We start from the raw sequence: 20,266 nt of genomic DNA, 5'->3' as shown, positions 1-20,266 counted from the left end.
TCACTCTATCGCCCAGGCTGGAGTGCAGTGGTGTGATCTTGGCTCACTGCAGCTTCTGCCACCGGATTCCAGCGATTCTGCTGTTTCAGCCTCTCAAGTAGCTGGGATTACAGGCTCATGCCACCATACCTGGCTAATTTTTGTAGTTTTAGTAGATATGGGGTTTCATCATGTTGTCCAAGCTGGTCTCGAACTCCTGACTTCAGGTGAACTGCGGGCCTTGGCCTCCCAAATTGCTGGGATTACAGGTGTGAGCTACCATGCCCAGCCGAGGTATCTTAGTTCTATGAAGTGCTTCCTAATAAAAAGCGTTCCATAGTGAAATACTTTGGGAGCCTCTGTCTTAAAAATTCACATGATGCAGTGAGGAAACACATTTTATGTTGTCTCACCCTGCTTCTTGGATTTCAGACCCCCTTTGTCATGCAATGTCTATTTACATGAGTTCTACAGAATGTTTGGCGTTTTTGTTGTTGTTGCTGTTTGTTTTGAGACAGGGTGTCACTCTGTTGCCCAGGCTGGTCTTGAACTCTTGGGTTCATGGGATTCTCTCACCTCAGCCTCCTGAGTAGCTGAGACTACAGGTGTGCAGCACCACACCTGGCTTATGCAGGCAGTGTTTTGCAGAAACACTGGTTACACTTTTTTTCTTTTTCCTTTTTCTGGAGAATGGGGTCACACTATATTAGCCCAGGCTGGTCTCAAACTCCTGAGCTCAAGCTGTCCCTCTGCCTCTGCCTCCCAAAGAGCTAGGATTACAGGTGTGAACCACCATGCCCAGCCAGAAACAATGGCTTATTACCCACTGGGTTTGGAAGAATCTGGACTTCCAAAATACCAGCTTGTCTCTTCTGTGCCTGGTTATGAGCACATCCTCTGTGTGCCCCATGTGGGAGTTAGGTTAGGACTGGTGCAGCAGCAAGGCTGCCATTCTGGAGAATTACCTGACACAAAACAAGCCATGGAGAATTCATCTGGTTGGGTGGCATCACTGGACCAGACCAGTAACAGTCTTTTAGTCTTTTACTCTTTTTTAAAAATATTTATTTATTTATTTATTTATTGAGACCGAGTCTTGCTCTGTCGCCCAGGCTGGAGAGCAGTGGTGTGATCTCGGCTCACTGCAACCTCCGCCTCCTGGGTACAAGTGATTCTCCTGCCTCAGCCTCCCAAGCAGCTGAGATTACAGGCACCTGCCACCATGCCCAGCTAATTATTGTATTTTTAGTAGAGACAGTGTTTCACCGTGTTGGCCAGGCTGGTCTCAAACTCTTGACCTCGGGTGATCCTCCCCCCTCAGCCTCTCGAAGTGTTGGTATTACAGGCATGAGCCACCACACCTGGCAGTCTTTTACTCTTTCAGTTCGTTGACCTAAAGAACAGCATTTTGCCAGGCACAGTGGCTCACGCCTGTAATCCCCTCACTTTGGGAGGCCGAGGCGGGCGGATCACAAGGTCAGGAGATTGAGACCATCCTGGATAACACGATGAAACCCCATCTCTACTAAAAATACAAAAAATTAGCCGGGCATGGTGGTGGGTGCCTGTAGTCCCAGCTACTCGGGAGGCTGAGGCAGGAGAATGGCATGAATCCAGGAGGCGGAGCTTGTACTGAACTGAGATCCGGCCACTGCACTCCAGCCTGGGCGACGAAGCGAGACTCCGTCTCAAAGAAAAACAAAACAAAACAAAACACCATTTGGCCCCTGCAAACCTTTGGACCAAGTGTTTACCTCTGGGGAGGGACCAAGTTCTTATTCCTCTGGCTGTCACCCCACAGTGGTCTCTTCCCTGTCCTTGAAGGGTGGCAGCTTGAGACAATCAAAAGAAAGAAGGTCTTCCAATTGTAGCACAATTAGGAGACAAAGGTGTGAAAACAACAAGCCAGCACACTCTAGGCAGATCCTGCCTGAGCTTCACTGGCCCCCGGTGGGACCTTCTCTCTCACAGTCCTCTCCACAGGCCTTGGCCGAGGGCGCTAGAGCCCCAGGTATTCAGCCAGGAACACGGCCAGAATGCGGCTCAAGTTGTGTACCGTGGGCGGGTGGAGATTGGCCTCTGTGTCCGCAGGGGTGTGCCAGACAGCAGGGAAGGGCGTGGAGATGAGATGGAGCACGGGGACCCCTGAAATGACAGAGGAGGCTTTGTCAGGTCCGCTGCAGCCCACCACGACCCAGGAGCCCAAGCCCAACCTCTAGGTAACCTTGCCTTGCCCCCACACACTGGTGAAAGATACTATGTTCGGGCACTTTTTTTTTTTTTGAGACAGTCTCTCTCTGTCGCCCAGGCTGGAGTGTAGTGGCGCGATCTCGGATCACTGCAGCCCCTGCCTCCCGGGTTCCAGCGATTCTACTGTCTCAGCCTCCCAGGTAGCTGGGATTATAGGCAGGTACCACAACACCTGTCTAGTTTTTATATTTTTAGTAGAGATGGGTTTCATCATGTTGGCCAGGCTGGTCTCAAACTCCTGACCTCAGGTGATCTGCCCACCTCAGCCTCCCAAAGTGCTAGGATTACAGGCGTAAGCGACCACACCCAGCCCTGGCACTTTTTTTTTTTTTTTTTTTTTTTGAAATATTGTCTCCCTCTGTTGTCCAGGCTAGAGTGCAGCGACTCAATCAAGGCTCACTGCAGCCTTGACTTCCCAGGCTTAGGTGATCCTCCCACTTCAGCCTCTCGAGTAGCTGAGACTATAGGTGCGAACCACCATGCCCTGCTAACTTTTTGTATTTTTAGTAAAGACAAGATTTATGCCATGTTGCCCAGGCTGGTTTCAAACTCCTGGGCTGGAGGATTCCTGCCCCCCCCCCCCACCACCCCTCCTAACTCAGCCTCCCAAAGTGCTGGGATTACAGGTGTGAACCACCGTGCCCAGCTGCAAACATTTCTGGAATGCTTGCTATGTGCTGGGTGCTGGTCCAAGTAAGGTCTTTACCGGTGTTAGCACGTTCAATCTCCTCAACAATACTCTAAGATAGAGAGTATTATCCCCATTTTACAGATGAATAAATCAAAGCACAAAGAGGTTAGGCCACTTAGCACCATTCCCCAGCCCTGGGAAGGGGCCACGGCCAGTTCCAATTTGTGGCTTCCTTAGACACCCACCCTCCATCCCTCCCTGCAGCAGGTACCTCTGCGGAGGAAGGGGATGTGGTCATCTTCCACAGAGCCAAAGGGCTCCCCGGGTTGGAAGTACATCACTTCCTGGGGATGAGACTGCAGCAGGTTCAAACGGTGCAGACGCTTCTCTGGAGGTGGGGGTGATTAGAGAGGAAGGGTTAGTCCTTAGCAGTCAAAGGTCCCCAGTCCACAAATCAGAGGAGGGCAGAGCACCCAGAGACAAAACCCTGGTCATCCCAACAAGGATGAATGCCAGTTACTCCTTCCTGTGGGCTCACTATGTTCCTGGTCTCATTCAATCCCTCCAAGTCTAAGACATAGACATTCTTTTTATTGAGACAAGATCTTGTGGCCCAGTGTGGTGGCTCACACCTGTAATCCCAGCACTTAGGGAGGCTGAAGCAGGTGGATCACCTGAGGTTAGGAGTTCGAAACCAGCTTGGCCAACATAGTGAAACCCTGTCTCTACTAAAAATACAAAAATTAGCTAGGTGTGGTGGTGGGCGCTTGTAGTCCCAGCTACTTGGGAAGCTGAGGCACAAGAATTGCTTGAACCTGGGAGGTGGAGGTTGCAGTGAGCTGAGATTGCACCACTGCACTCCAGCCTGGATGACAGAGTAAGATTCTGTCTCAAAAAAAAAAACCGTCCGGGCGCGGTGGCTCAAGCCTGTAATCCCAGCACTTTGGGAGGCCGAGACGGGCGGATCACGAGGTCAGGAGATCGAGACCATCCTGGCTAACCTGGTGAAACCCCGTCTCTACTAAAAAATACAAAAAACTAGCCGGGCGAGGTGGTGGGCGCCTGTAGTCCCAGCTACTCTGGAGGCTGAGGCAGGAGAATAGCGTGAACCCGGGAGGCGGAGCTTGCAGTGAGCTGAGATCCGGCCACTGCACTCCAGCCTGGGCGACAGAGCGAGACTCCGTCTCAAAAAACAACAACAACAACAACAAAAAAAAAAAAACAGAAAAGAAAAAAGGCCGGGTACAGTGGCTCACACCTGTAATCCCAGCACTTTGGAAGGTTGAGGCGAGCGGATCACAAGGTCAGGAGTTTGAGACCAGCCTGGCCAATATGGAGAAACCCCGTCTCTACTAAAAACACAAAAATTAGCCAGGTGTGGTGGCGGATGCCTGTAGTCCCAGCTACTCGGGAGGCTGAGGCAGGAGAATTGCTTGAACCTAGGAGGCGGAGGTTGTAGTGAGCCAAGATTGGGCCACTGCACTCCAGCCTGGGAGACAAAGTGAGACTCTGTCTCAAAAAAAAAAAAAAAGATCTTGTTCTCTCATCCACACTGGAATGCAGTGGGGCGACGACAGCTCAGTGCAGCCTTAATCTTGCTGGCCTAAGCGATCCTCCAGTCTCAGCCTCTCAAATAGCTGGGACTTCAGGTGCATGCCCCCATGCGTGGGTAATTGTGTGTGTGTGTGTGTAGAAATGGGATCTTCCTGTGTTGCCCGGGCTGGCCTCAAACTTCTAGGTTCATGTGATCTTCCTGCCTTGGCCTCTCAAATTGCTGGGACTACAGGTATGAGCCACTACTTCTGGGCCCCCTGGCCTTTTTTATTTTGAGACAGTCTCGCTGTGTCGCCAGGCTAGAGTGCAGTGGCGCAATCTCGGCTCACTGCAACCTCCACCTCCCAGGTTCAAGCAATTCTCCCGCCTCAGACTCCTGAGTAGCTGGGAGTATAGGCACCCGCCACCATGCCCAGCTAATTTTTGAATTTTTAGTAGAGATGGGGTATCACCATATTGGCCAGGTTGGTCTCGAACTCCCAACCTTGTGATTCACCTGCCTCAGCCTTCCAAAGCGCTGGGATTACATGCGTGAGCCACCAGGCCGAGCCCCCACTGGCCATTTTACAGGTAGAAAACTGAGGCTCAGAGAAATGAAGCCACTTGTCTAAGTTCACCCAGCTGGTAAGACTGGAAACCACGGCTGTCTGACCTTACAGCCTGTCTGTTAATCACTATCACTAATCTCTAGTTCCTTAGAAAGACTAGGGAGGTAGAGAAAAGGCTGGATGAGCCTTTATTTTATTTATTTTATTTTATTTTATTTTATTTTATTATTTTTTTTTTTTTGAGACAGAGTCTCGCTCTGCCGCCCAGGCTGGAGTGCAGTGGCCGGATCTCAGCTCACTGCAAGCTCCGCCTCCCGGGTTCACGCCATTCTCCTGCCTCAGCCTCCCGAGTAGCTGGGACTACAGGCGCCCGCCACGTCGCCCGGCTAGTTTTTTGTATTTTTTAGTAGAGATGGGGTTTCACCGTGTTAGCCAGGATGGTCTCGATCTCCTGACCTCGTGATCCGCCCGTCTCGGCCTCCCAAAGTGCTGGGATTACAGGCTTGAGCCACCGCGCCCGGCCATTTTATTTTATTTTTTGAGACAGAGTCTCACTCTGTCACCCAGGCTGGAGTGCAGTGACACAATTTCAGCTCACTGCAACCTATGCCTCCCGGGTACAAGTGATTCTTCTACCTCAGCCTCCAGAGTAGCTGGGACTATAGGCACGCACTACCTCACCTGGCTACTTTTTGTATTTATAGTAGAGATAGGGTTTTACCATATTGGCCAGGCTGGTCTCGAACTCCTGACCTTGTGATCCACCTGCCTCAGACTCCCAAAGTGTTGGGATTACAGGCGTGAGCCATTGCACTTGGCCGAGTCTTTATTTTTAAAAACAATTTTTAGGCCGGGTGCAGTAGCTCATGCCTGTAATCCCAGCTCTCAAGGAGGCAGAGGCGGGAGGATCACTTGAGCCCAGGAGTTCGAGACCTGCCTGGGCAATATAGTGAGACCCTGTTCTCCACAAAAAGGAAGAAAAACAATTTTTAACTTTTTTTAATTTTAATTTTTATTTATTTCTTTTTTTTGAGACAGTCTCACTCTGTCACCCAGGCTGGAGTGCAGTGGTGCAATCACAGCTTACTGCAGCCTCAACCTCCCAGACTCAAGTGATCCTGCCACTTCAGCCTCCCAAGTCACTGGGACTACAGGCAGGTGCCACCACGCCTGGCTAATTTTTTTTTTTTTTTGAAATGGAGTCTCACTCTGTTGCCCAGGCTAGAGTGCAGTGGCGCGATCTCGGCTCACTGCAACCTCCGCCTCCCAGGTTCAAGCGATTCTCCTGCCTCAGCCTCCTGAATAGCTAGGATTACAAGCACATACCACCACGCCCGGCTAACTTTCCGTATTTTTAGTAGAGAAGGGGTTTCGCCCCGTTGGCCAGGCTGGTCTCAAACTCATAACCTCAGGTGATCCATCCGCTTCAGCCTCCCAAAGTGCTGGGATTACAGGCGTGAGCCACCGCGACTGACCTAATTTTTGTTTTTATTTTGTGGAGAAAGGGTTTCACCATGTTGCCCAGGCTAGTCTGGAACTCCTGAGCTCAAGTGATCCACCTGCCTCAGCCTCTCAAAGTGCTGGAATTATAGGTGTGAGCCACCAAACCAGCTTTTTTTTTTTTTTTTTGAGACAGGATCTCAGGCTGGAGTGCAGTGGTGCAATCTTGGCTCACTACAGCCTTGACCTCCCAGGCTCAAAGGATACTCCCCAGTAGCTGGGATGACAGGTGCATGTCACTGCACCCAGCTGTTGCCCAGGCTGGAGTGCAGTGGCACAATCTCGGCTCACTGCAAGCTCCGCCTCCTGGGTTCACACCATTTTCCTGCCTCAGCCTCCCGAGTAGCTGGGACTACAGGTGCCCGCCACCTCGCCTGGCTAGTTTTTTGTACTTTTAGTAGAGTCGGAGTTTCACTGTGTTAGCTAGGATGGTCTCGATCTCCTGACCTCGTGATCTGCCCACCTCGGCCTCCCAAAGTGCTGGGATTACAGCTGTGAGCCACCATGCCCGACGCTAATTTCTTTTTTTTTTTTTTTTTTGAGACGGAGTCTTGCTCTGTCTCCCAGGCTGGAGTGCAGTGGCTGGATCTCAGCTCACTGCAAGCTCCGCCTCCCGGGTTTTACGCCATTCTCCTGCCTCAGCCTCCGGAGTAGCTGGGACTACAGGCGCCCGCCACCTCGCCCGGCTAGGGTTTTTTTTTTGTATTTTTAGTAGAGACGGGGTTTCACCGTGTTAGCCAGGATGGTCTCGATCTCCTGACCTCGTGATCCGCCCGTCTCGGCCTCCCAAAGTGCTGGGATTACAGGCTTGAGCCACCGCGCCCGGCTACTAATTTCTTTTTTAAGAGATGGGGTCACAGGGCGTGGTGGCTCACACCTGTAATCCCAGCACTTTGGGAGACTGTGATGGGCGGATCTCGAGATCAGGAGTTCGAGACCAGCTTGGCCAACATAGTGAAACCCTGTCTCTGCTAAAATAAAAAATTAGCTGGCCATGGTGGCACGCGCCTGTAGTCCCGGCTACTCAGGAGGATGAAGCAGGAGAATGGCTTGAACCTGGGAGGTGGAGGTTGCAGTGAGCCAAGATCGCGCCACTGCACTCCAGCCTGGGTGACATAGTGAGACTCCATCTCAAAAAAAAAAAAAAAAAAAAAGATGGGGTCTTCCTATGTGGCCCAGACTGGTAGATGAGCCTTTAGAGGGTAGGTGCCTGTCCTACCCCAGCCCGCCACCCTGTACCCCATACCCCAGGTGGGCTGGAGCCCACCTCCACATTCACCCTTACCAATGCTTCTCAGCCGATGGAACCAGCGGACTGTGCGAGGGAAGTGGCTGTAGAAGGTGGGATTGGGGGCTCCCAGGAGATCAAGAAGCATAAAGAGCTCCTAAGGAGAAAGGCCAGGACTGAGGGGCCCGCGCAGGATGACGCCAGCCCCGCTTCACCTTCTCCCTCCCTCGCCAGAAGGGACCCTGGTCTTACAATAGCCTGGATCCTGGTGGGGCCAGGGCTATGAGGTATAGACTCCATGAGCTGGGCCAGGTGCCGGGAACCGTAAAGGGAGTCCTTGGGTCCCCACTCCTTCAGTGCCTCTTCACCATCCAGGAAGAGCAGTTGCAGGGTCACCGGAGCTGCCTGTGGGAGCAGCGGGGGGTGGTCAGAGACAGCTCAAGACTAGCCCTCAGCCTCAACACACCCACAATTCTTGCCCACTTGCATGGCTTAACAGAACAAATGAGATGTCCTCACTCATTGAACGTGGTAGCCAAGAGCACAGATTCTGAGTCCAATTGTCTGGGATCAAATCCGTACTTGGCTGCTTCATAACAAAGCAGGCATGGGGAAGTTACTAACTTCTAGAAGCATCAGTTTCTTCATCTATAAATGGGGTTAATAAGAGTTTTTTGTTTTTTGTTTTTGAGACGGAGTCTCGCTCTGTCACCTGGGCTGGAGTGCAGTGGCCGGATCTCAGCTCACTGCAAGCTCCGCCTCCCGGGTTTATGCCATTCTCCTGCCTCAGCCTCCTAAGTGACTGGGACTACAGGCGCCCACTATCACGCCCGGCCAGTTTTTGTATTTTCAGTAGAGACAAGGTTTCATCGTGTTGGCCAGGCTGGTCTCGAACTCCTGACCTCAAATGATCCACCTGCCTCAGCCTCCTAAAGTGCTGGGATTACAGACGTCAGCCACCACGCCCAGCAATAACAGTTCTTTTCAAAGGGTAAGGTTTGAATCCAAGTCTTAGAACAGTGCCTGACATGTAACTAAATAAGGGTTATCTCTGATTATTATTCCTCAAGCTCAGTTTGGAGAAAGAGATAGAGCCACAAATGAGTAATTATACAAACAGTGAAATGCAGTTGAGACAAATGCTTCTAAGAACTACAGAGTCCTGAGAGGGCATAGGAAGGAGGCTGGGGGATGACCTGGCCTGGAGAGGGCGTTGGGTCTTTTGGGAAGGGATGTTTGCCATGAGAGTGGGTAAGAACTGGCCTGGCAAAATGGAGCAGGAGGAAGAGCATTCCCAGCCAAGGGAGCAACACAGGGCAAGGCTGTGGCCAGGGAAGGGGTCCCAGAAGTTTGAGAGGAGTCCGGAGGGTTTAGCAAGGGCCAGCGAGTGTGGGCGTTATTATAGGGACACTGGGGAGCCACGGAGGGGGTTGAGTAGGGCAAGACCATGATGAGATCTGTGTTTTTCTTTTCTGTTTGTTTTGAGACAGAATCTCGCTCTGTCGTCCAGGCTGGAGTGAAGTGGTGCAATCTCGGCTCACTGCAACCTCTGCCTCCCGGGTTCAAGTGATCCTCCTGTCTCAACCTCCCAAGTAGCTAGGATTACAGGTGTGCACCACCATGCCCAGCTAATTTTTGTATTTTTAGTAGAGATGAGGTTTCCCTGTTGGCCAAGCGGGGCTCGAACTTCTGACCTCAAATGATCTGCCTACCTTGGCCTCCCAAAATGCTGCAATTACAGGCGTGAGCTACCATGCCCGGCCGGGAAGGCCTCTTTAAAGGGGTGACATTGGAGTGGACACCTGAGTGAAGACTGGGAGTCAGCCAGGAAGATATCTATGAAAAGCATCCTCTTTTTTTTTTTTTTTTTTTTTTAAGAGACAAGGTCTCTTGTCACCCAGGCTAGAATACAGTGGCATGATCATGGCTCACTGCAGTCTCAAACTTCTAGACTCAAGCCATCCTCCCCTCTCAGCCTCCCAAGTAGCATGCCACTACACCCAGATAATTTTTTTTTTTTTTTTTTTTGAGATGGAGTCTCGCTGTGTCACCCAGGCTGGAGTGCAGTGGTGCAACTTCGGCTTACTGCAACCTCCACTTCCCGGGTTCAAGCAGTTCTCTGCTTCAGTCTCCCGAGTAGCTGGGGTTACAGATATGTACCACCAAGCATGGCTAATTTTTGTATTTTTGGTAGAGACGGGGTTTCACCATGTTGGCCAGGCTGGTCTTGAACTCCTGACCTCGTGATCCACCCACCTCAGCCTCCCAAAGTGCTGGGATTCCAAGCGTGAGCCACCGAGCCTGGCCAGAAAAGCACATTCTATCCAAAGCAAACAGCAAGTGCAAATGCTCTGAGGCGGGAGTGAGCCCTGCGGGTTTGAGGAACCCAGAGGAGGTAGGGGTGGCTACAGCAGAGTGAGCAAGAGGTGAGAGGTGGGAGATGAGGCTGGAGAGGTAACAGGGCACAGCCCATGGGCCAATATAAGGACTCTGGATTATGCTTGCAATGAGGTGGGAGCCCTGGGAGGGTTTGGGGGAGAGGAAAGAGAATTTGACATCTAGGAGGTAAAAAGATCCCTGTGATGGCCAGGCGCAGTGGCTCACACCTGTAATCTCCGCACTTTGGGAGGCCGAGGCGGGCAGATCACCTGAGGTTGGGAGTTCGAGACCAGCCTGACCAACATGGAGACAGCACGTCTCCACTAAAATTACAAAATTAGCTGTGCGTGGTGGCACATGCCTGTAATCCCAGCTACTAGGGAGGCTGAGGCAGGAGAATCGCTTGAACCCGAGAGGCAGAGGTTGCGGTAAGCCAAGATCCTGCCATGTGCACTCCAGCCTGGGGAACAAGAGTGAAACTCTGTCTCAAAAAAGAAAAAAAGATCCCTGTGACTATGCGCGGAGTAGAGTGGGAAGATGAGAGGGGTGACAAATGTCCAGGAAAGGTAAGGTGGGGGCTTGGGAAAAGGTGGAGGTAGCCCACTACCCTCCCCAACTCCTGCTCCTCACCTGTTCTTTGGCCCTGCTCAGCTCCAGGTCAAGTGCCTGGGCCAGCTCCAGCAGCAGGGCACAGGGCACAGCCGAGTCCGTGGCCCCTACAAACGGGGTTGATCCGGGTGGGAAGAGCTTCGAGTCATAATGGCAGGCAAGGGTGAGGTGACGGGCAGCCCCCGGGTCCAGCGTGGCCACCACATTGCCAAAGTCCACTGGCCCCAGGGGCGTCGAGGCTGTGAAGGGATCCAGCTCCACGTGCCAACCTGCTGTCAGGGACCGCAGCGTGGCCTCCAGGAACTAGCGGCAAGAGAGAGGTGGGAGGGTGGACGGGGACTGGGGAGGAGGTGGGGAGAAGGGCCACGTGACCTGAGCCATGTAGAGCAGATGGGTTAACTCTAAAGTCCCACTCTGATTTAATGGATTTCTTTCTTTTTTTTTCTTTTTCTTTTCTTTTTTTTTTTTTTTTTTTTTTGAGACAGAGTCTCGCTCTGTCGCCCAGGCTGGAGTGCAGTGGCGCGATCTTGGCTCACTGCAAGCTCCGCCTCCTGGGTTCACGCCATCCTGCCTCGGCCTCCTGAGTAGCTGGAACTACAGGCGCCCGCCACCACGCCTGGCTAATTTTTTGTATTTTTAGTAGAGACAGGGTTTCACCGTGTTAGCCAGGATGGTCTCGATCTCCTGACCTCGTGATCTGCCTGCTTCGGCCTCCCAAAGTGCTGGGATTACAGGCGTGAGCCACCGTGCCTGGCCTCTTCTTTTCTTTTTCTTTTTCAGATGGAGTCTTGCTCTGTCACCCAGGCTGGAGTGCAGTGGCTTGATCTCAGCTCACTGCAACCTCCGCCTCCTGGCTTCAAGTGATTCTCCTGACTCAGCCTCCCGAGTAGCTGGGGTTACAGGCGCCCCCCCGACAACGCCTGGCTATTTTTTGTATTTTTAGAAGAGATGGGGTTTCACAATGTTGGCCAGCCTGGTATCGAATTCCTGACCTCAAGTGATCTGCCTGCCTCAGCCTCCCAAAGTGCTGGGACTATAGGTGTGAGCCACTGTGCCCAGTCCCCTACTCTGATTAAAATCATTCCCTTGACAGTCCTGGTGAGTACCTACTGGGTGCCAGATGTTGGGGTGACCCCACCTCTTTTTTTTTTTTTTTTTTTTGAGACGGAGTCTCGCTCTGTCGCCTGGGCTGGAGTGCAGTGGCCGGATCTCAGCTCACTGCAAACTCCGCCTCCCGGGTTTACGCCATTCTCCTGCCTCAGCCTCCCGAATAGCTGGGACTACAGGCACCTGCCACCTCGCCCGGCTGGTTTTTTGTATTTTTTTTTTTTTTTTTTTTTTTTTTTTTTTGAGACGGAGTCTCGCTCTGTCACCCAGACTGGAGTGCAGTGGCCAGATCTCAGCTCACTGCAAGCTCCGCCTCCCGGGTTCACGCCATTCTCCTGCCTCAGCCTCCCGAGTAGCTGGGACTACAGGCGCCGCCACCTCGCCCGGCTAGTTTTTTGTCTTTTTAGTAGAGACGGGGTTTCACCGTGTTAGCCAGGATGGTCTCGATCTCCTGACCTCATGATCCGCCCGTCTCGGCCTCCCAAAGTGCTGGGATTACAGGCTTGAGCCACCGCGACCGGCCGGTTTTTTGTATTTTTTTTAGTAGAGACGGGGTTTCACTGTGTTAGCCAGGATGATCTCGATCTCCTGATCTCGTGATCCGCCCGTCTCGGCCTCCCAAAGTGCTGGGATTACAGGCTTGAGCCACCGCGCCCAGCCGGCCCCACCTTTTGAAGCCAACAAGACTCATCACAACTTACCCTTAAATAGCTCTCACTGTGTGCTAAGCTCTCTTCTAGGAACCATACAGGGGAGGGACTGCCGATACATGATCCCATTTTGCAGATGAGGAAATGGGCTCAGAGAGGTTAAGAAACTAGTTCGGGCTGGGTGCGGTGGCTCACGCCTGTAATCCCAGAACTTTGGGAGGCTGAGGCAGGTGGATCATGAGGTCAGGCGTTCAACACCAGCTTGGCCAACATAGTGAAACCCCATCTCTACTAAAAATACAAAAAAATTAGCCGGACGTGGTGGCGGGCACCTGTAATCCCAGCTACTCAGGAGGCTGAGGCAGGAGAATTGCTTGAACCTGGTAAGTGGAGGTTGCGGTGAGCCGAGATCGCACCACTGCACTCCAACCCAGGCGACAGTGTGAGACTCCGTCTCAAAGAAAAGAAAAGAAAAAAAGAAACAAGTCCAAGGTCACAATCTAAGTGGATGAGGTCACACTGGGACTCAGGCAGTATTTAAATGACTTTTTTTTTTTTTTTTTTGAGATGGAGTCTTGCTCTGTCACCCATGCTGGGGTGCAGTGGAGCAATCTCAGCTCACTGAAGCCTCTGCCTCCCGGGTTCAAGAGATTCTCGTGCCTCAGCCTCCCAAGTAGCTGCGACTACAGTTACCCACCACCACGCCTGGCTAATTTTGTATTTTTAGTAGAGATGGGGTTTCACCATGTTGGCCAGGCTGGTCTCAAATTCCTGACCTCAAGTGATCTGCCTGTCTTGGCCTCCCAAAGTGCTACGATTACAGGTGTGAGCCACTGTGCCTGGCCTTTAAATGACTATTGATGCTTTCTGGGAGACAATAGATACATTACAGCACCAGCTTGGAGCCAACCTGCTTGGGTTCAACTCTAGGTCTATGATTTTCTAAACACTGGGTCTCACTATGTTGACTAGGCTAGTCTCGAAGTTCTCAGGTGATTCTCCCACCTTGGCTTCCCAAAGTGCTGGGATTACAGGCATGAGCCAGTGCACCAGGCTAAGGTCTACTATTTATCATCTGTAGGATTTGCGCAATGTGTATAACCTCTCTGAGCCTCAGTTTCCCCATCTGCATAATGAAGATCATATTGGTACCCACCTTAAAGGGCTGTCTGTTGCCTATGCCTAGCACACAGTAAGCTTTTGGTGGGGGCATTAAGGGGGGCAGTACAGCCTGGTGGTTTGTTTTCAGCATGGGAGTCGAGAGTCCGATTAACTACAGTCATCACCTCAGTTCCTTCTCTTAGCTCCTTTGGGATCTTGAACAGGATGCTTATTTCCCATTCCCTGGAGGGCTAGGGGGTCAGGGACTGGAGGTGGGTCCCTTTACCTTTCTGACTTGGAGATTTCCCGGGCTGCCTGGGGTTCGCACAACCAGCAGGGGGCGCAGATAAGTGCCCCAGAGACGCTGTGGGTCCAGTTGTCCCACCACCCTCCGCAGCCGTGCTTCGGGAAGGCTTCCGATCAACGGGACCTTGGGAAGGAGGTGGGATAGGGAAGGGAAGAATGAAAGCAACCCCCCATTTCAACCCTACCCCGGGTGCCCTCACCCACAAGGAGCCCCGGGTCCTCTTTCTAATTTGCGGCCTCCAGCATCGGAGACTTCTAGGATAAATCCAAGGCTCAGGAAAAGTCCTTCCAAGACCATCTGGTCCAGCCTACCTCAAACTTGATGGGGAAATCGAGGCCCAGTGAGAGAGAAGGGAGATGGAGGAAGGGACTCTTCCAAATAGTTGACTAAAGGCGTAGAACCCTGAACCCCCCCGTCTTACTATTTCAGACCTTTCCTCTTAAAAGGAAGCTACTGTTGCAAAACTAGCCCGAAGCCTTATTCCTTTGGTAAGGGTCATGCTCTCAGATGACGAAGACGGTGGCATCTGCGGTTAGGGCCGTACGCTAAAGCCAAGTCAACCTTGGTTAACAGCGGGGAGGGAATGAGGGTCCCCGAGGTGCCCGGGTCCCCGCCCAGCCTCACCCGCAGCTCCCGGCCCAGCGGCAGCTCCTCAGTCCTGCGGTGCCAGCCGCTCCAAATGGTGTAGAACGCCGAGCCCACGGCCAGCGCCAGCAACAGGGGCAAGAGCCGGACCCGCGGTAGCAAGCGGCGCTTCGGGGACAAGAGTGGCTCCATAACGCCACGTTCCCCTAGCCGCAGGCGGGGCCGCCCGCGGCCCCCGGAACGCATGGCAGCTTTGCCCTGAAACCTGTACCAGAGCACGATTGAGTTTAGGCCCAGCCAAGTTCCACCCCATGGAATCGGTGGGCCAATAAGCAACAGCAGCGGCTGCACCTGCCCACCCCACAGCGAGCAGCGAAACCAATAAGAGCTACGGTCCTGAGGACACGCCTCCCGGCTTCCCTTGGGTATTGGGGTTGGTTCTTCTGAGAATGGCACGACCCAAAAGGGAGCGCAAAAGAGATAGGCTCCGCCTTAGCGGAGGAGGGAAAGCCAATGAGCAGCGTTTGGTCGTGGAAACTATTCAATCTCTCGGGCGCAGGTCCATGCCCCTCCCGGATGTAGGCAAGGGATTGGTGGCGCAGGGTCGGAAAGATCAGTAGATACGTCAGTAACCCGTCCCAGAGGGAAGAGGGGCGGTGCCCGTCTCCGAAGCGAGGAGCGGATTGGCTTCAACGGAGGCCGCGCCCCCGAAGTCACGGCCGGCGGGCATTTGGAAATAGTTTGTCATTTCCCTCATTCAACCAGTACCATTCTTCAACAAAACGGTTTGAATCAGACCGCCTTTCCTTTTGTCTTCATTGTCATAAACATCTGCCCTGTGTAGTTCTGACTGGCCTCGAACCCCTATCCGAGGCTTTTATTCTTTCATTGTGCACCGTTGGTGGGCAATGCTATGGCAACAGGCCACGCCTCCACTTACTGGTTGGCTTTGCGCAGGCGCCAACGGAAGTGGGTCTCAGGAAAAGGAAGTCCCGCCCCTCTCTCCTCAGGCAGCAGCAACGCGGAGGAAACGGGAGGAAACGGGAGTGAACGGAGAGCTTAGTGACCATCATGTGAGGCCGGGCTAGGCTTAGGTGGCGGGAATGAGGTTGAGGGTGGAAATTTGACCGATTGAGGGTGGGAAGGGTTGAGCAGAGAGGGGGGTGGGGGGCAGGGGCAGATGTTTTAGGGATGGAGCGTCCTGTTTTTCTCCTGATGAATTTGAGAACGGGCGTGGGGCCTTTGACGCATCGTGACTTCGGGAGAGGGGACAGCTTTATCAGATAACGCGCTGGGCTGGGCGCGGGGACTCATGCCTGTGATCCCAGCACTTTAGTAGGCCAAGGCGGAAGCATTGCTGGAACACAGGAGTTTCGAGACTACTCTAGGCAACATAGCGAGACCCCCGTCTCTACATAAAAAAATTTTTTTTTAATTATGAAAAACATGTTTTAAACGATAACGGTGGGAGGTCCTAGATAATTAGTCCTATTGAAGTGAATGTTAAGGGGCAGCGATTTTACGAATACTGGGGGAGGCCGGGCGCAGTGGCTCAGGTTTGTAAATCCCAGCACTTTGGGAGGCCGAGGCGGGCGGATCACCTGAGGTCAGGAGTTTGAGACCAGCCTGGCCATTGTGGTGAAGCCCCGTCTCTACCAAAAATACAAAAATTAGCCGGGCATAGTGTCGGGCCCCTGTAATTCCAGCTACTCGGGAGGCTGAGGCCGGAGAATCTCTTGAACCCGGGAGAGGGAGGTTGCAGTGAGCCGAGATTGCGCCACTGCACACTTCCAGCCTGAGCGAAGAGTAAGACTCCATCTCAAAACGAAACAAAATAAATCAAAACGAATACTGGGGAAGGCAAGTTAGGATTTTTGGAAATAATGATTTGAAATAAGGGACATCTCCTGATCATTTGAGCTGGATCCAGATGCGTTTTCGACCTAATTCACAACTTAAAGGGATAACTAGTCATTGGCATGATTTTGCTCATTTATTAGTGCAGCAAATATTACATTGAATGTTTATGTATCAGACACTGCTTAAGCCGCATAGGATACATCAGTGAATGAAACCTTTTGTTCCCAAGGAAAAAAAAAAAATCTTTTTTTTTTTTTTTTTTTTTTTTTTGAGACGTAGCCTTGCTCTGTTGCTCAGGCTGGAGTGCAATGGTGCAATCTCAGCTCACTGCAACCTCCGCCTCCCGAGTTGAAGCAATTCTCCTGCCTCAGCCTCCCAAATTGCTAGGATTACAGGCACCCGCCACCACGCCCAGCTGACTTTTGTATTTTTAGTAGAGACCAGGTTTCGCCATGTTGGCCAATCTGGTCTCAAACTCCCGACCTCGAATGATCCACCCGCCTCGACCTTCCAAAGTGCTGGCATTACAGGTGTGAGCCACGGTGCCTGGCTGGGGTTTTACTTTCTACACTGTGATGATGGGGGGCATGGGAGGATTTTGTTTTGTTTTGTTTTGTTTGTTTGAGATGGACTCTCACTCTGTCACCCAGATTGGAGTGTAGTAGCATGATCTCTGTCTCCTGGGTTCAAGCGATCTTCCTGCCTCAGCCTCCCAAGTAGCTAGGATTACAAGCATGCTCCACCATGCCCAGCTAATTTTTTTTTTTTTTTTTTTTTTTTTTTTTTTTTTTTTTTTTGAGATGGAGTCTCACTCTGTAGCCCAGGCTGGAGTGCAGTGGCGTGATCTTGGCTCACTGCAACTTTTGCTGCTGGGGCTCCAGCGATTCTCCTGTGTCAGCCTCCTAAGTAGCTGGGACTAGAGGCATGCGCCACCACACCTGATTAATTTTTTTGTATTTTTAGTAGACACAGGGTTTCACCATGTTGCCCTGGGTGGTCTGGAACTCCTGAGCTCAGGCGATCCACCCCCCTTGGCCTCCCAAAGTGCTGGGATTACAGGCGTGAGCCATCGCACGCAGCCTAATTTTTGTATTTTCTAATTTGTATTTATTTATTTTTTGAGACAGAGTCTCGCTCTGTCGCCTAGGCAGGAGTGCAGTGGCATGATCTTGCTTCACTGTAATCTCCGACTCCTGAGTTCAAGCAATTCTTCTGCCAGAACTTACCAAGTAGCTGAGATTACAGGCGTGCACCACCACGCCTGGTTAATTTTTTGTTGTTGTTTTTTTTTGTTTTGTTTGTATTTTTAGTAGAGATGGGTTTTCACCATGTTGGCCAGGCTGGTCTCGAACTCCTGATGTCAAGTGATCCACCCGCCTTGTGAATCACCAGCTGGATGCCTAACAGACATTTTCTTTTCTTTTCTTTTTTTTTTTTTTGAGACGGAGTCTTGCTCTGTTGCCAGGCTGGAGTGCAGTAGTGCGATCTCAGCTCACCGCAACCTCTGCACCACAAAAGTGCCAGGATTACAGGCATGAGCTACTGTACCCAGCCCCTGGGAGGGTTTTGAAGAGTGACATGTTATGATTTAGGTTTTAGCACAGCCCACTCTGTGGAGAACAGACTGTCAGGGAACATGGGTAGAGGCAGAGAGACCACAAAGATTCCAGGTCAGAGATGACAGAGGCTTAGGCCATGGTAAGAAATGGCCACTTCCTACAGATTTATTGTAGGATGTGAGGGAAAAAGAGGAATCAAGTTGACAAAGAGTTTTTGCCCAGAGAACTAGAAGGATGGAGTTACCATCAAAGCAGATGGGGAACGCTGTGGATAGTGTAGGCTTCGGTGGTTGGGTGATCTGGATCCCGACCTGAGACATGCAGAGTTGAAAATGTCTGTCCGGGCGCGGTGGCTCACGCCTGTAATCTCAGCACTTCGGGAGGTCGAGGCGGGTGGATCACGAGGTCAAGAAATCAAGACCATCCTGGCCAACGTGGTGAAACCCACTGTCTACTAAAAATACAAAAATTAGCTGGGTATGGAGGTGATGCGTGCCTGTAGTCATGTGCCTGTAGTCCCAGCTACTCAGGAGGCTGAGGCAGGAGAATCGCTTGAACCCAGGAGGCAGAGGTTACAGTGAGCCGAGATCGTGCCTCTGCACTCCAGCCTGGCAACAGAGCAAGACTCTGTCTCAAAAAAAAAAAGAAAAGAAAAAGAAAATGTCTGTTAGGCATCCAGCTGGTGATACTCAGAAGGCTGAACAGGACGGATGTGATGGGACAAGGTTGGGGAGACATTGAGGCTGAGGCCCTGACCACCCATCCTCACAGCTCCAGCCTCTCGGCTCCAGCCTCTCTCACTTATGGGTTCCATGTTTGTCCATGCAGGAGCCTCCTCAATAAGCCCAAGAGTGAGATGACCCCAGAGGAGCTGCAGAAGCGAGAGGAGGAGGAATTTAACACGGGTCCACTCTCTGTGCTCACTCAGTCAGTCAAGAACAACACCCAAGTGCTCATCAACTGTCGCAACAATAAGAAACTCCTGGGCCGCGTGAAGGCCTTCGATAGGTGAGTGCTGGGTCCTGGGAGGTGTTCGGTGCAGGCCTAGAGAGGCTGCCCCAGCTCCAGTCTGAAGAGCTCAAAGACAGGTTTCTCAGACGCCTGGGGTGTATGGCCCAGTGTGGTGGCTCATGCCTGTAATTCCAGCACTTTGGGAGGCCAAGGCGGGTGGATCACCTGAGGTCAGGCGTTCAAGACCAGTGTGGCTAACATGGTGAAACGGCATCTCTATTAAAAATATAGGCTGGGCGTGGTGGCTCAAGCCTGTAATCCCAGCACTTTGGGAGGCCGAGACAGGCGGATCACGAGGTCAGGAGATCGAGACCATCCTGGCTAACACGGTGAAACCCCGTCTCTACTAAAAATACAAAACATTAGCCGGGCGAGGTGGCGGGCGCCTGTGGTCCCAGCTACTCAGGAGGCTGAGGCGGGAGAATGGCAAGAACCCAGGAGGCGGAGCTTGCAGTGAGCTGAGATCCGGCCACTGCACTCCAGCCTGGGTGACAGAGCAAGACTCCGTCTCAAAATAAATAAATAAATAAATAAAAGCCGGGCATGGTGGTGCACACCTGTATTCACAGCTACTCAGGAGGCCGAGGCACGAGAATTGCCTGAACCCAGGAGGCAGAGGTTGCGGCGAGCTGAAATCGCACCACTGCACTCCAGCCTAGGCAACAGAGCGACACTGTCTCAAAAAAAAAAGAAAAAAAAAGATAATATTCAATGACCCTATGAGGAAGGTACTGTGATTGTCTTCCCTCTTAAAGATGAAGAAACTGGCACAGAGAGGTGCAGTCCTTTGCCTCAGCCTCAACCTAAGGACTGCCAGAATTGGCCTTGGCAGCTTGGTCATCCAGCCTAGCACCTGCACCCTTCCCCAAGTTATGCTGCTGGAGGGGGTGAGCAGCAGGCAGTGCTGTCAGAGGCACCCCCCTCACACCCAGTGCCTCCCTTCCCTGTTCCCCACCAGGCACTGCAACATGGTGCTGGAGAACGTGAAGGAGATGTGGACTGAGGTCCCTAAGAGCGGCAAGGGCAAGAAGAAATCCAAGCCAGTCAACAAAGACCGCTACATCTCCAAGATGTTCCTGCGGGGGGACTCGGTCATCGTGGTCCTGCGGAACCCGCTCATCGCCGGCAAGTAGGGGCTGCCTATCCATCGACAGAACTCACTCTCCTGTCCTATGAAGACCGTTGCCACTGGTGTTGAGAATAATAAAGCTCTGTGTTTTTTTCTAGTGGTATGTGTTCCCAGAGCCTTGTGAGTAGGGTGGATTCAGGAGGGCTTGGGGGAGGCAGCTAATACCAAATTGAATGCTGGGACCAGGACCCCTGAGCAAGTGGAGAGGCCCTGGCTCTGCCCCATCGAGGCCTCACTTTCCCCCTCTGCAAAGCAAACAGGTTGGATGGAAATGAGCAC

At 52.1% G+C, this 20,266-nt stretch overlaps 2 protein-coding genes across 2 annotated transcripts; one reads left to right on the top strand and one right to left on the bottom strand.

Annotated features, from left to right (window-relative positions):
• Positions 1–1,035: 1,035 nt before the first annotated feature.
• Positions 1,036–14,728, bottom strand: QPCTL (glutaminyl-peptide cyclotransferase like). Its single transcript, XM_030941571.1, has 7 exons — positions 14,468–14,728; positions 13,823–13,966; positions 10,700–10,981; positions 7,943–8,095; positions 7,748–7,847; positions 3,132–3,248; positions 1,036–2,124 (listed from the first exon to the last, which is right to left on the bottom strand). Exons 1-7 carry the CDS (start codon positions 14,672–14,674, stop codon positions 1,979–1,981), a joined length of 1,149 nt encoding a protein of 382 aa, XP_030797431.1. The 5' UTR covers positions 14,675–14,728; the 3' UTR covers positions 1,036–1,978.
• Positions 14,729–15,385: 657 nt separating this feature from the next.
• Positions 15,386–20,086, top strand: SNRPD2 (small nuclear ribonucleoprotein D2 polypeptide). Its single transcript, XM_010377466.2, has 3 exons — positions 15,386–15,501; positions 18,676–18,855; positions 19,817–20,086. Coding segments are annotated over exons 1-3 (357 nt in total). The 5' UTR covers positions 15,386–15,499; the 3' UTR covers positions 19,992–20,086.
• Positions 20,087–20,266: the final 180 nt, after the last annotated feature.

The sequence above is a fragment of the Rhinopithecus roxellana genome, chromosome 12, assembly GCF_007565055.1.
Source record: "Rhinopithecus roxellana isolate Shanxi Qingling chromosome 12, ASM756505v1, whole genome shotgun sequence".
Taxonomy (NCBI): domain Eukaryota; kingdom Metazoa; phylum Chordata; class Mammalia; order Primates; family Cercopithecidae; genus Rhinopithecus; species Rhinopithecus roxellana.
The sequence above is the reverse complement of the archived record's forward strand: the minus strand, read 5'-3'. Positions and strand labels throughout refer to the sequence as shown.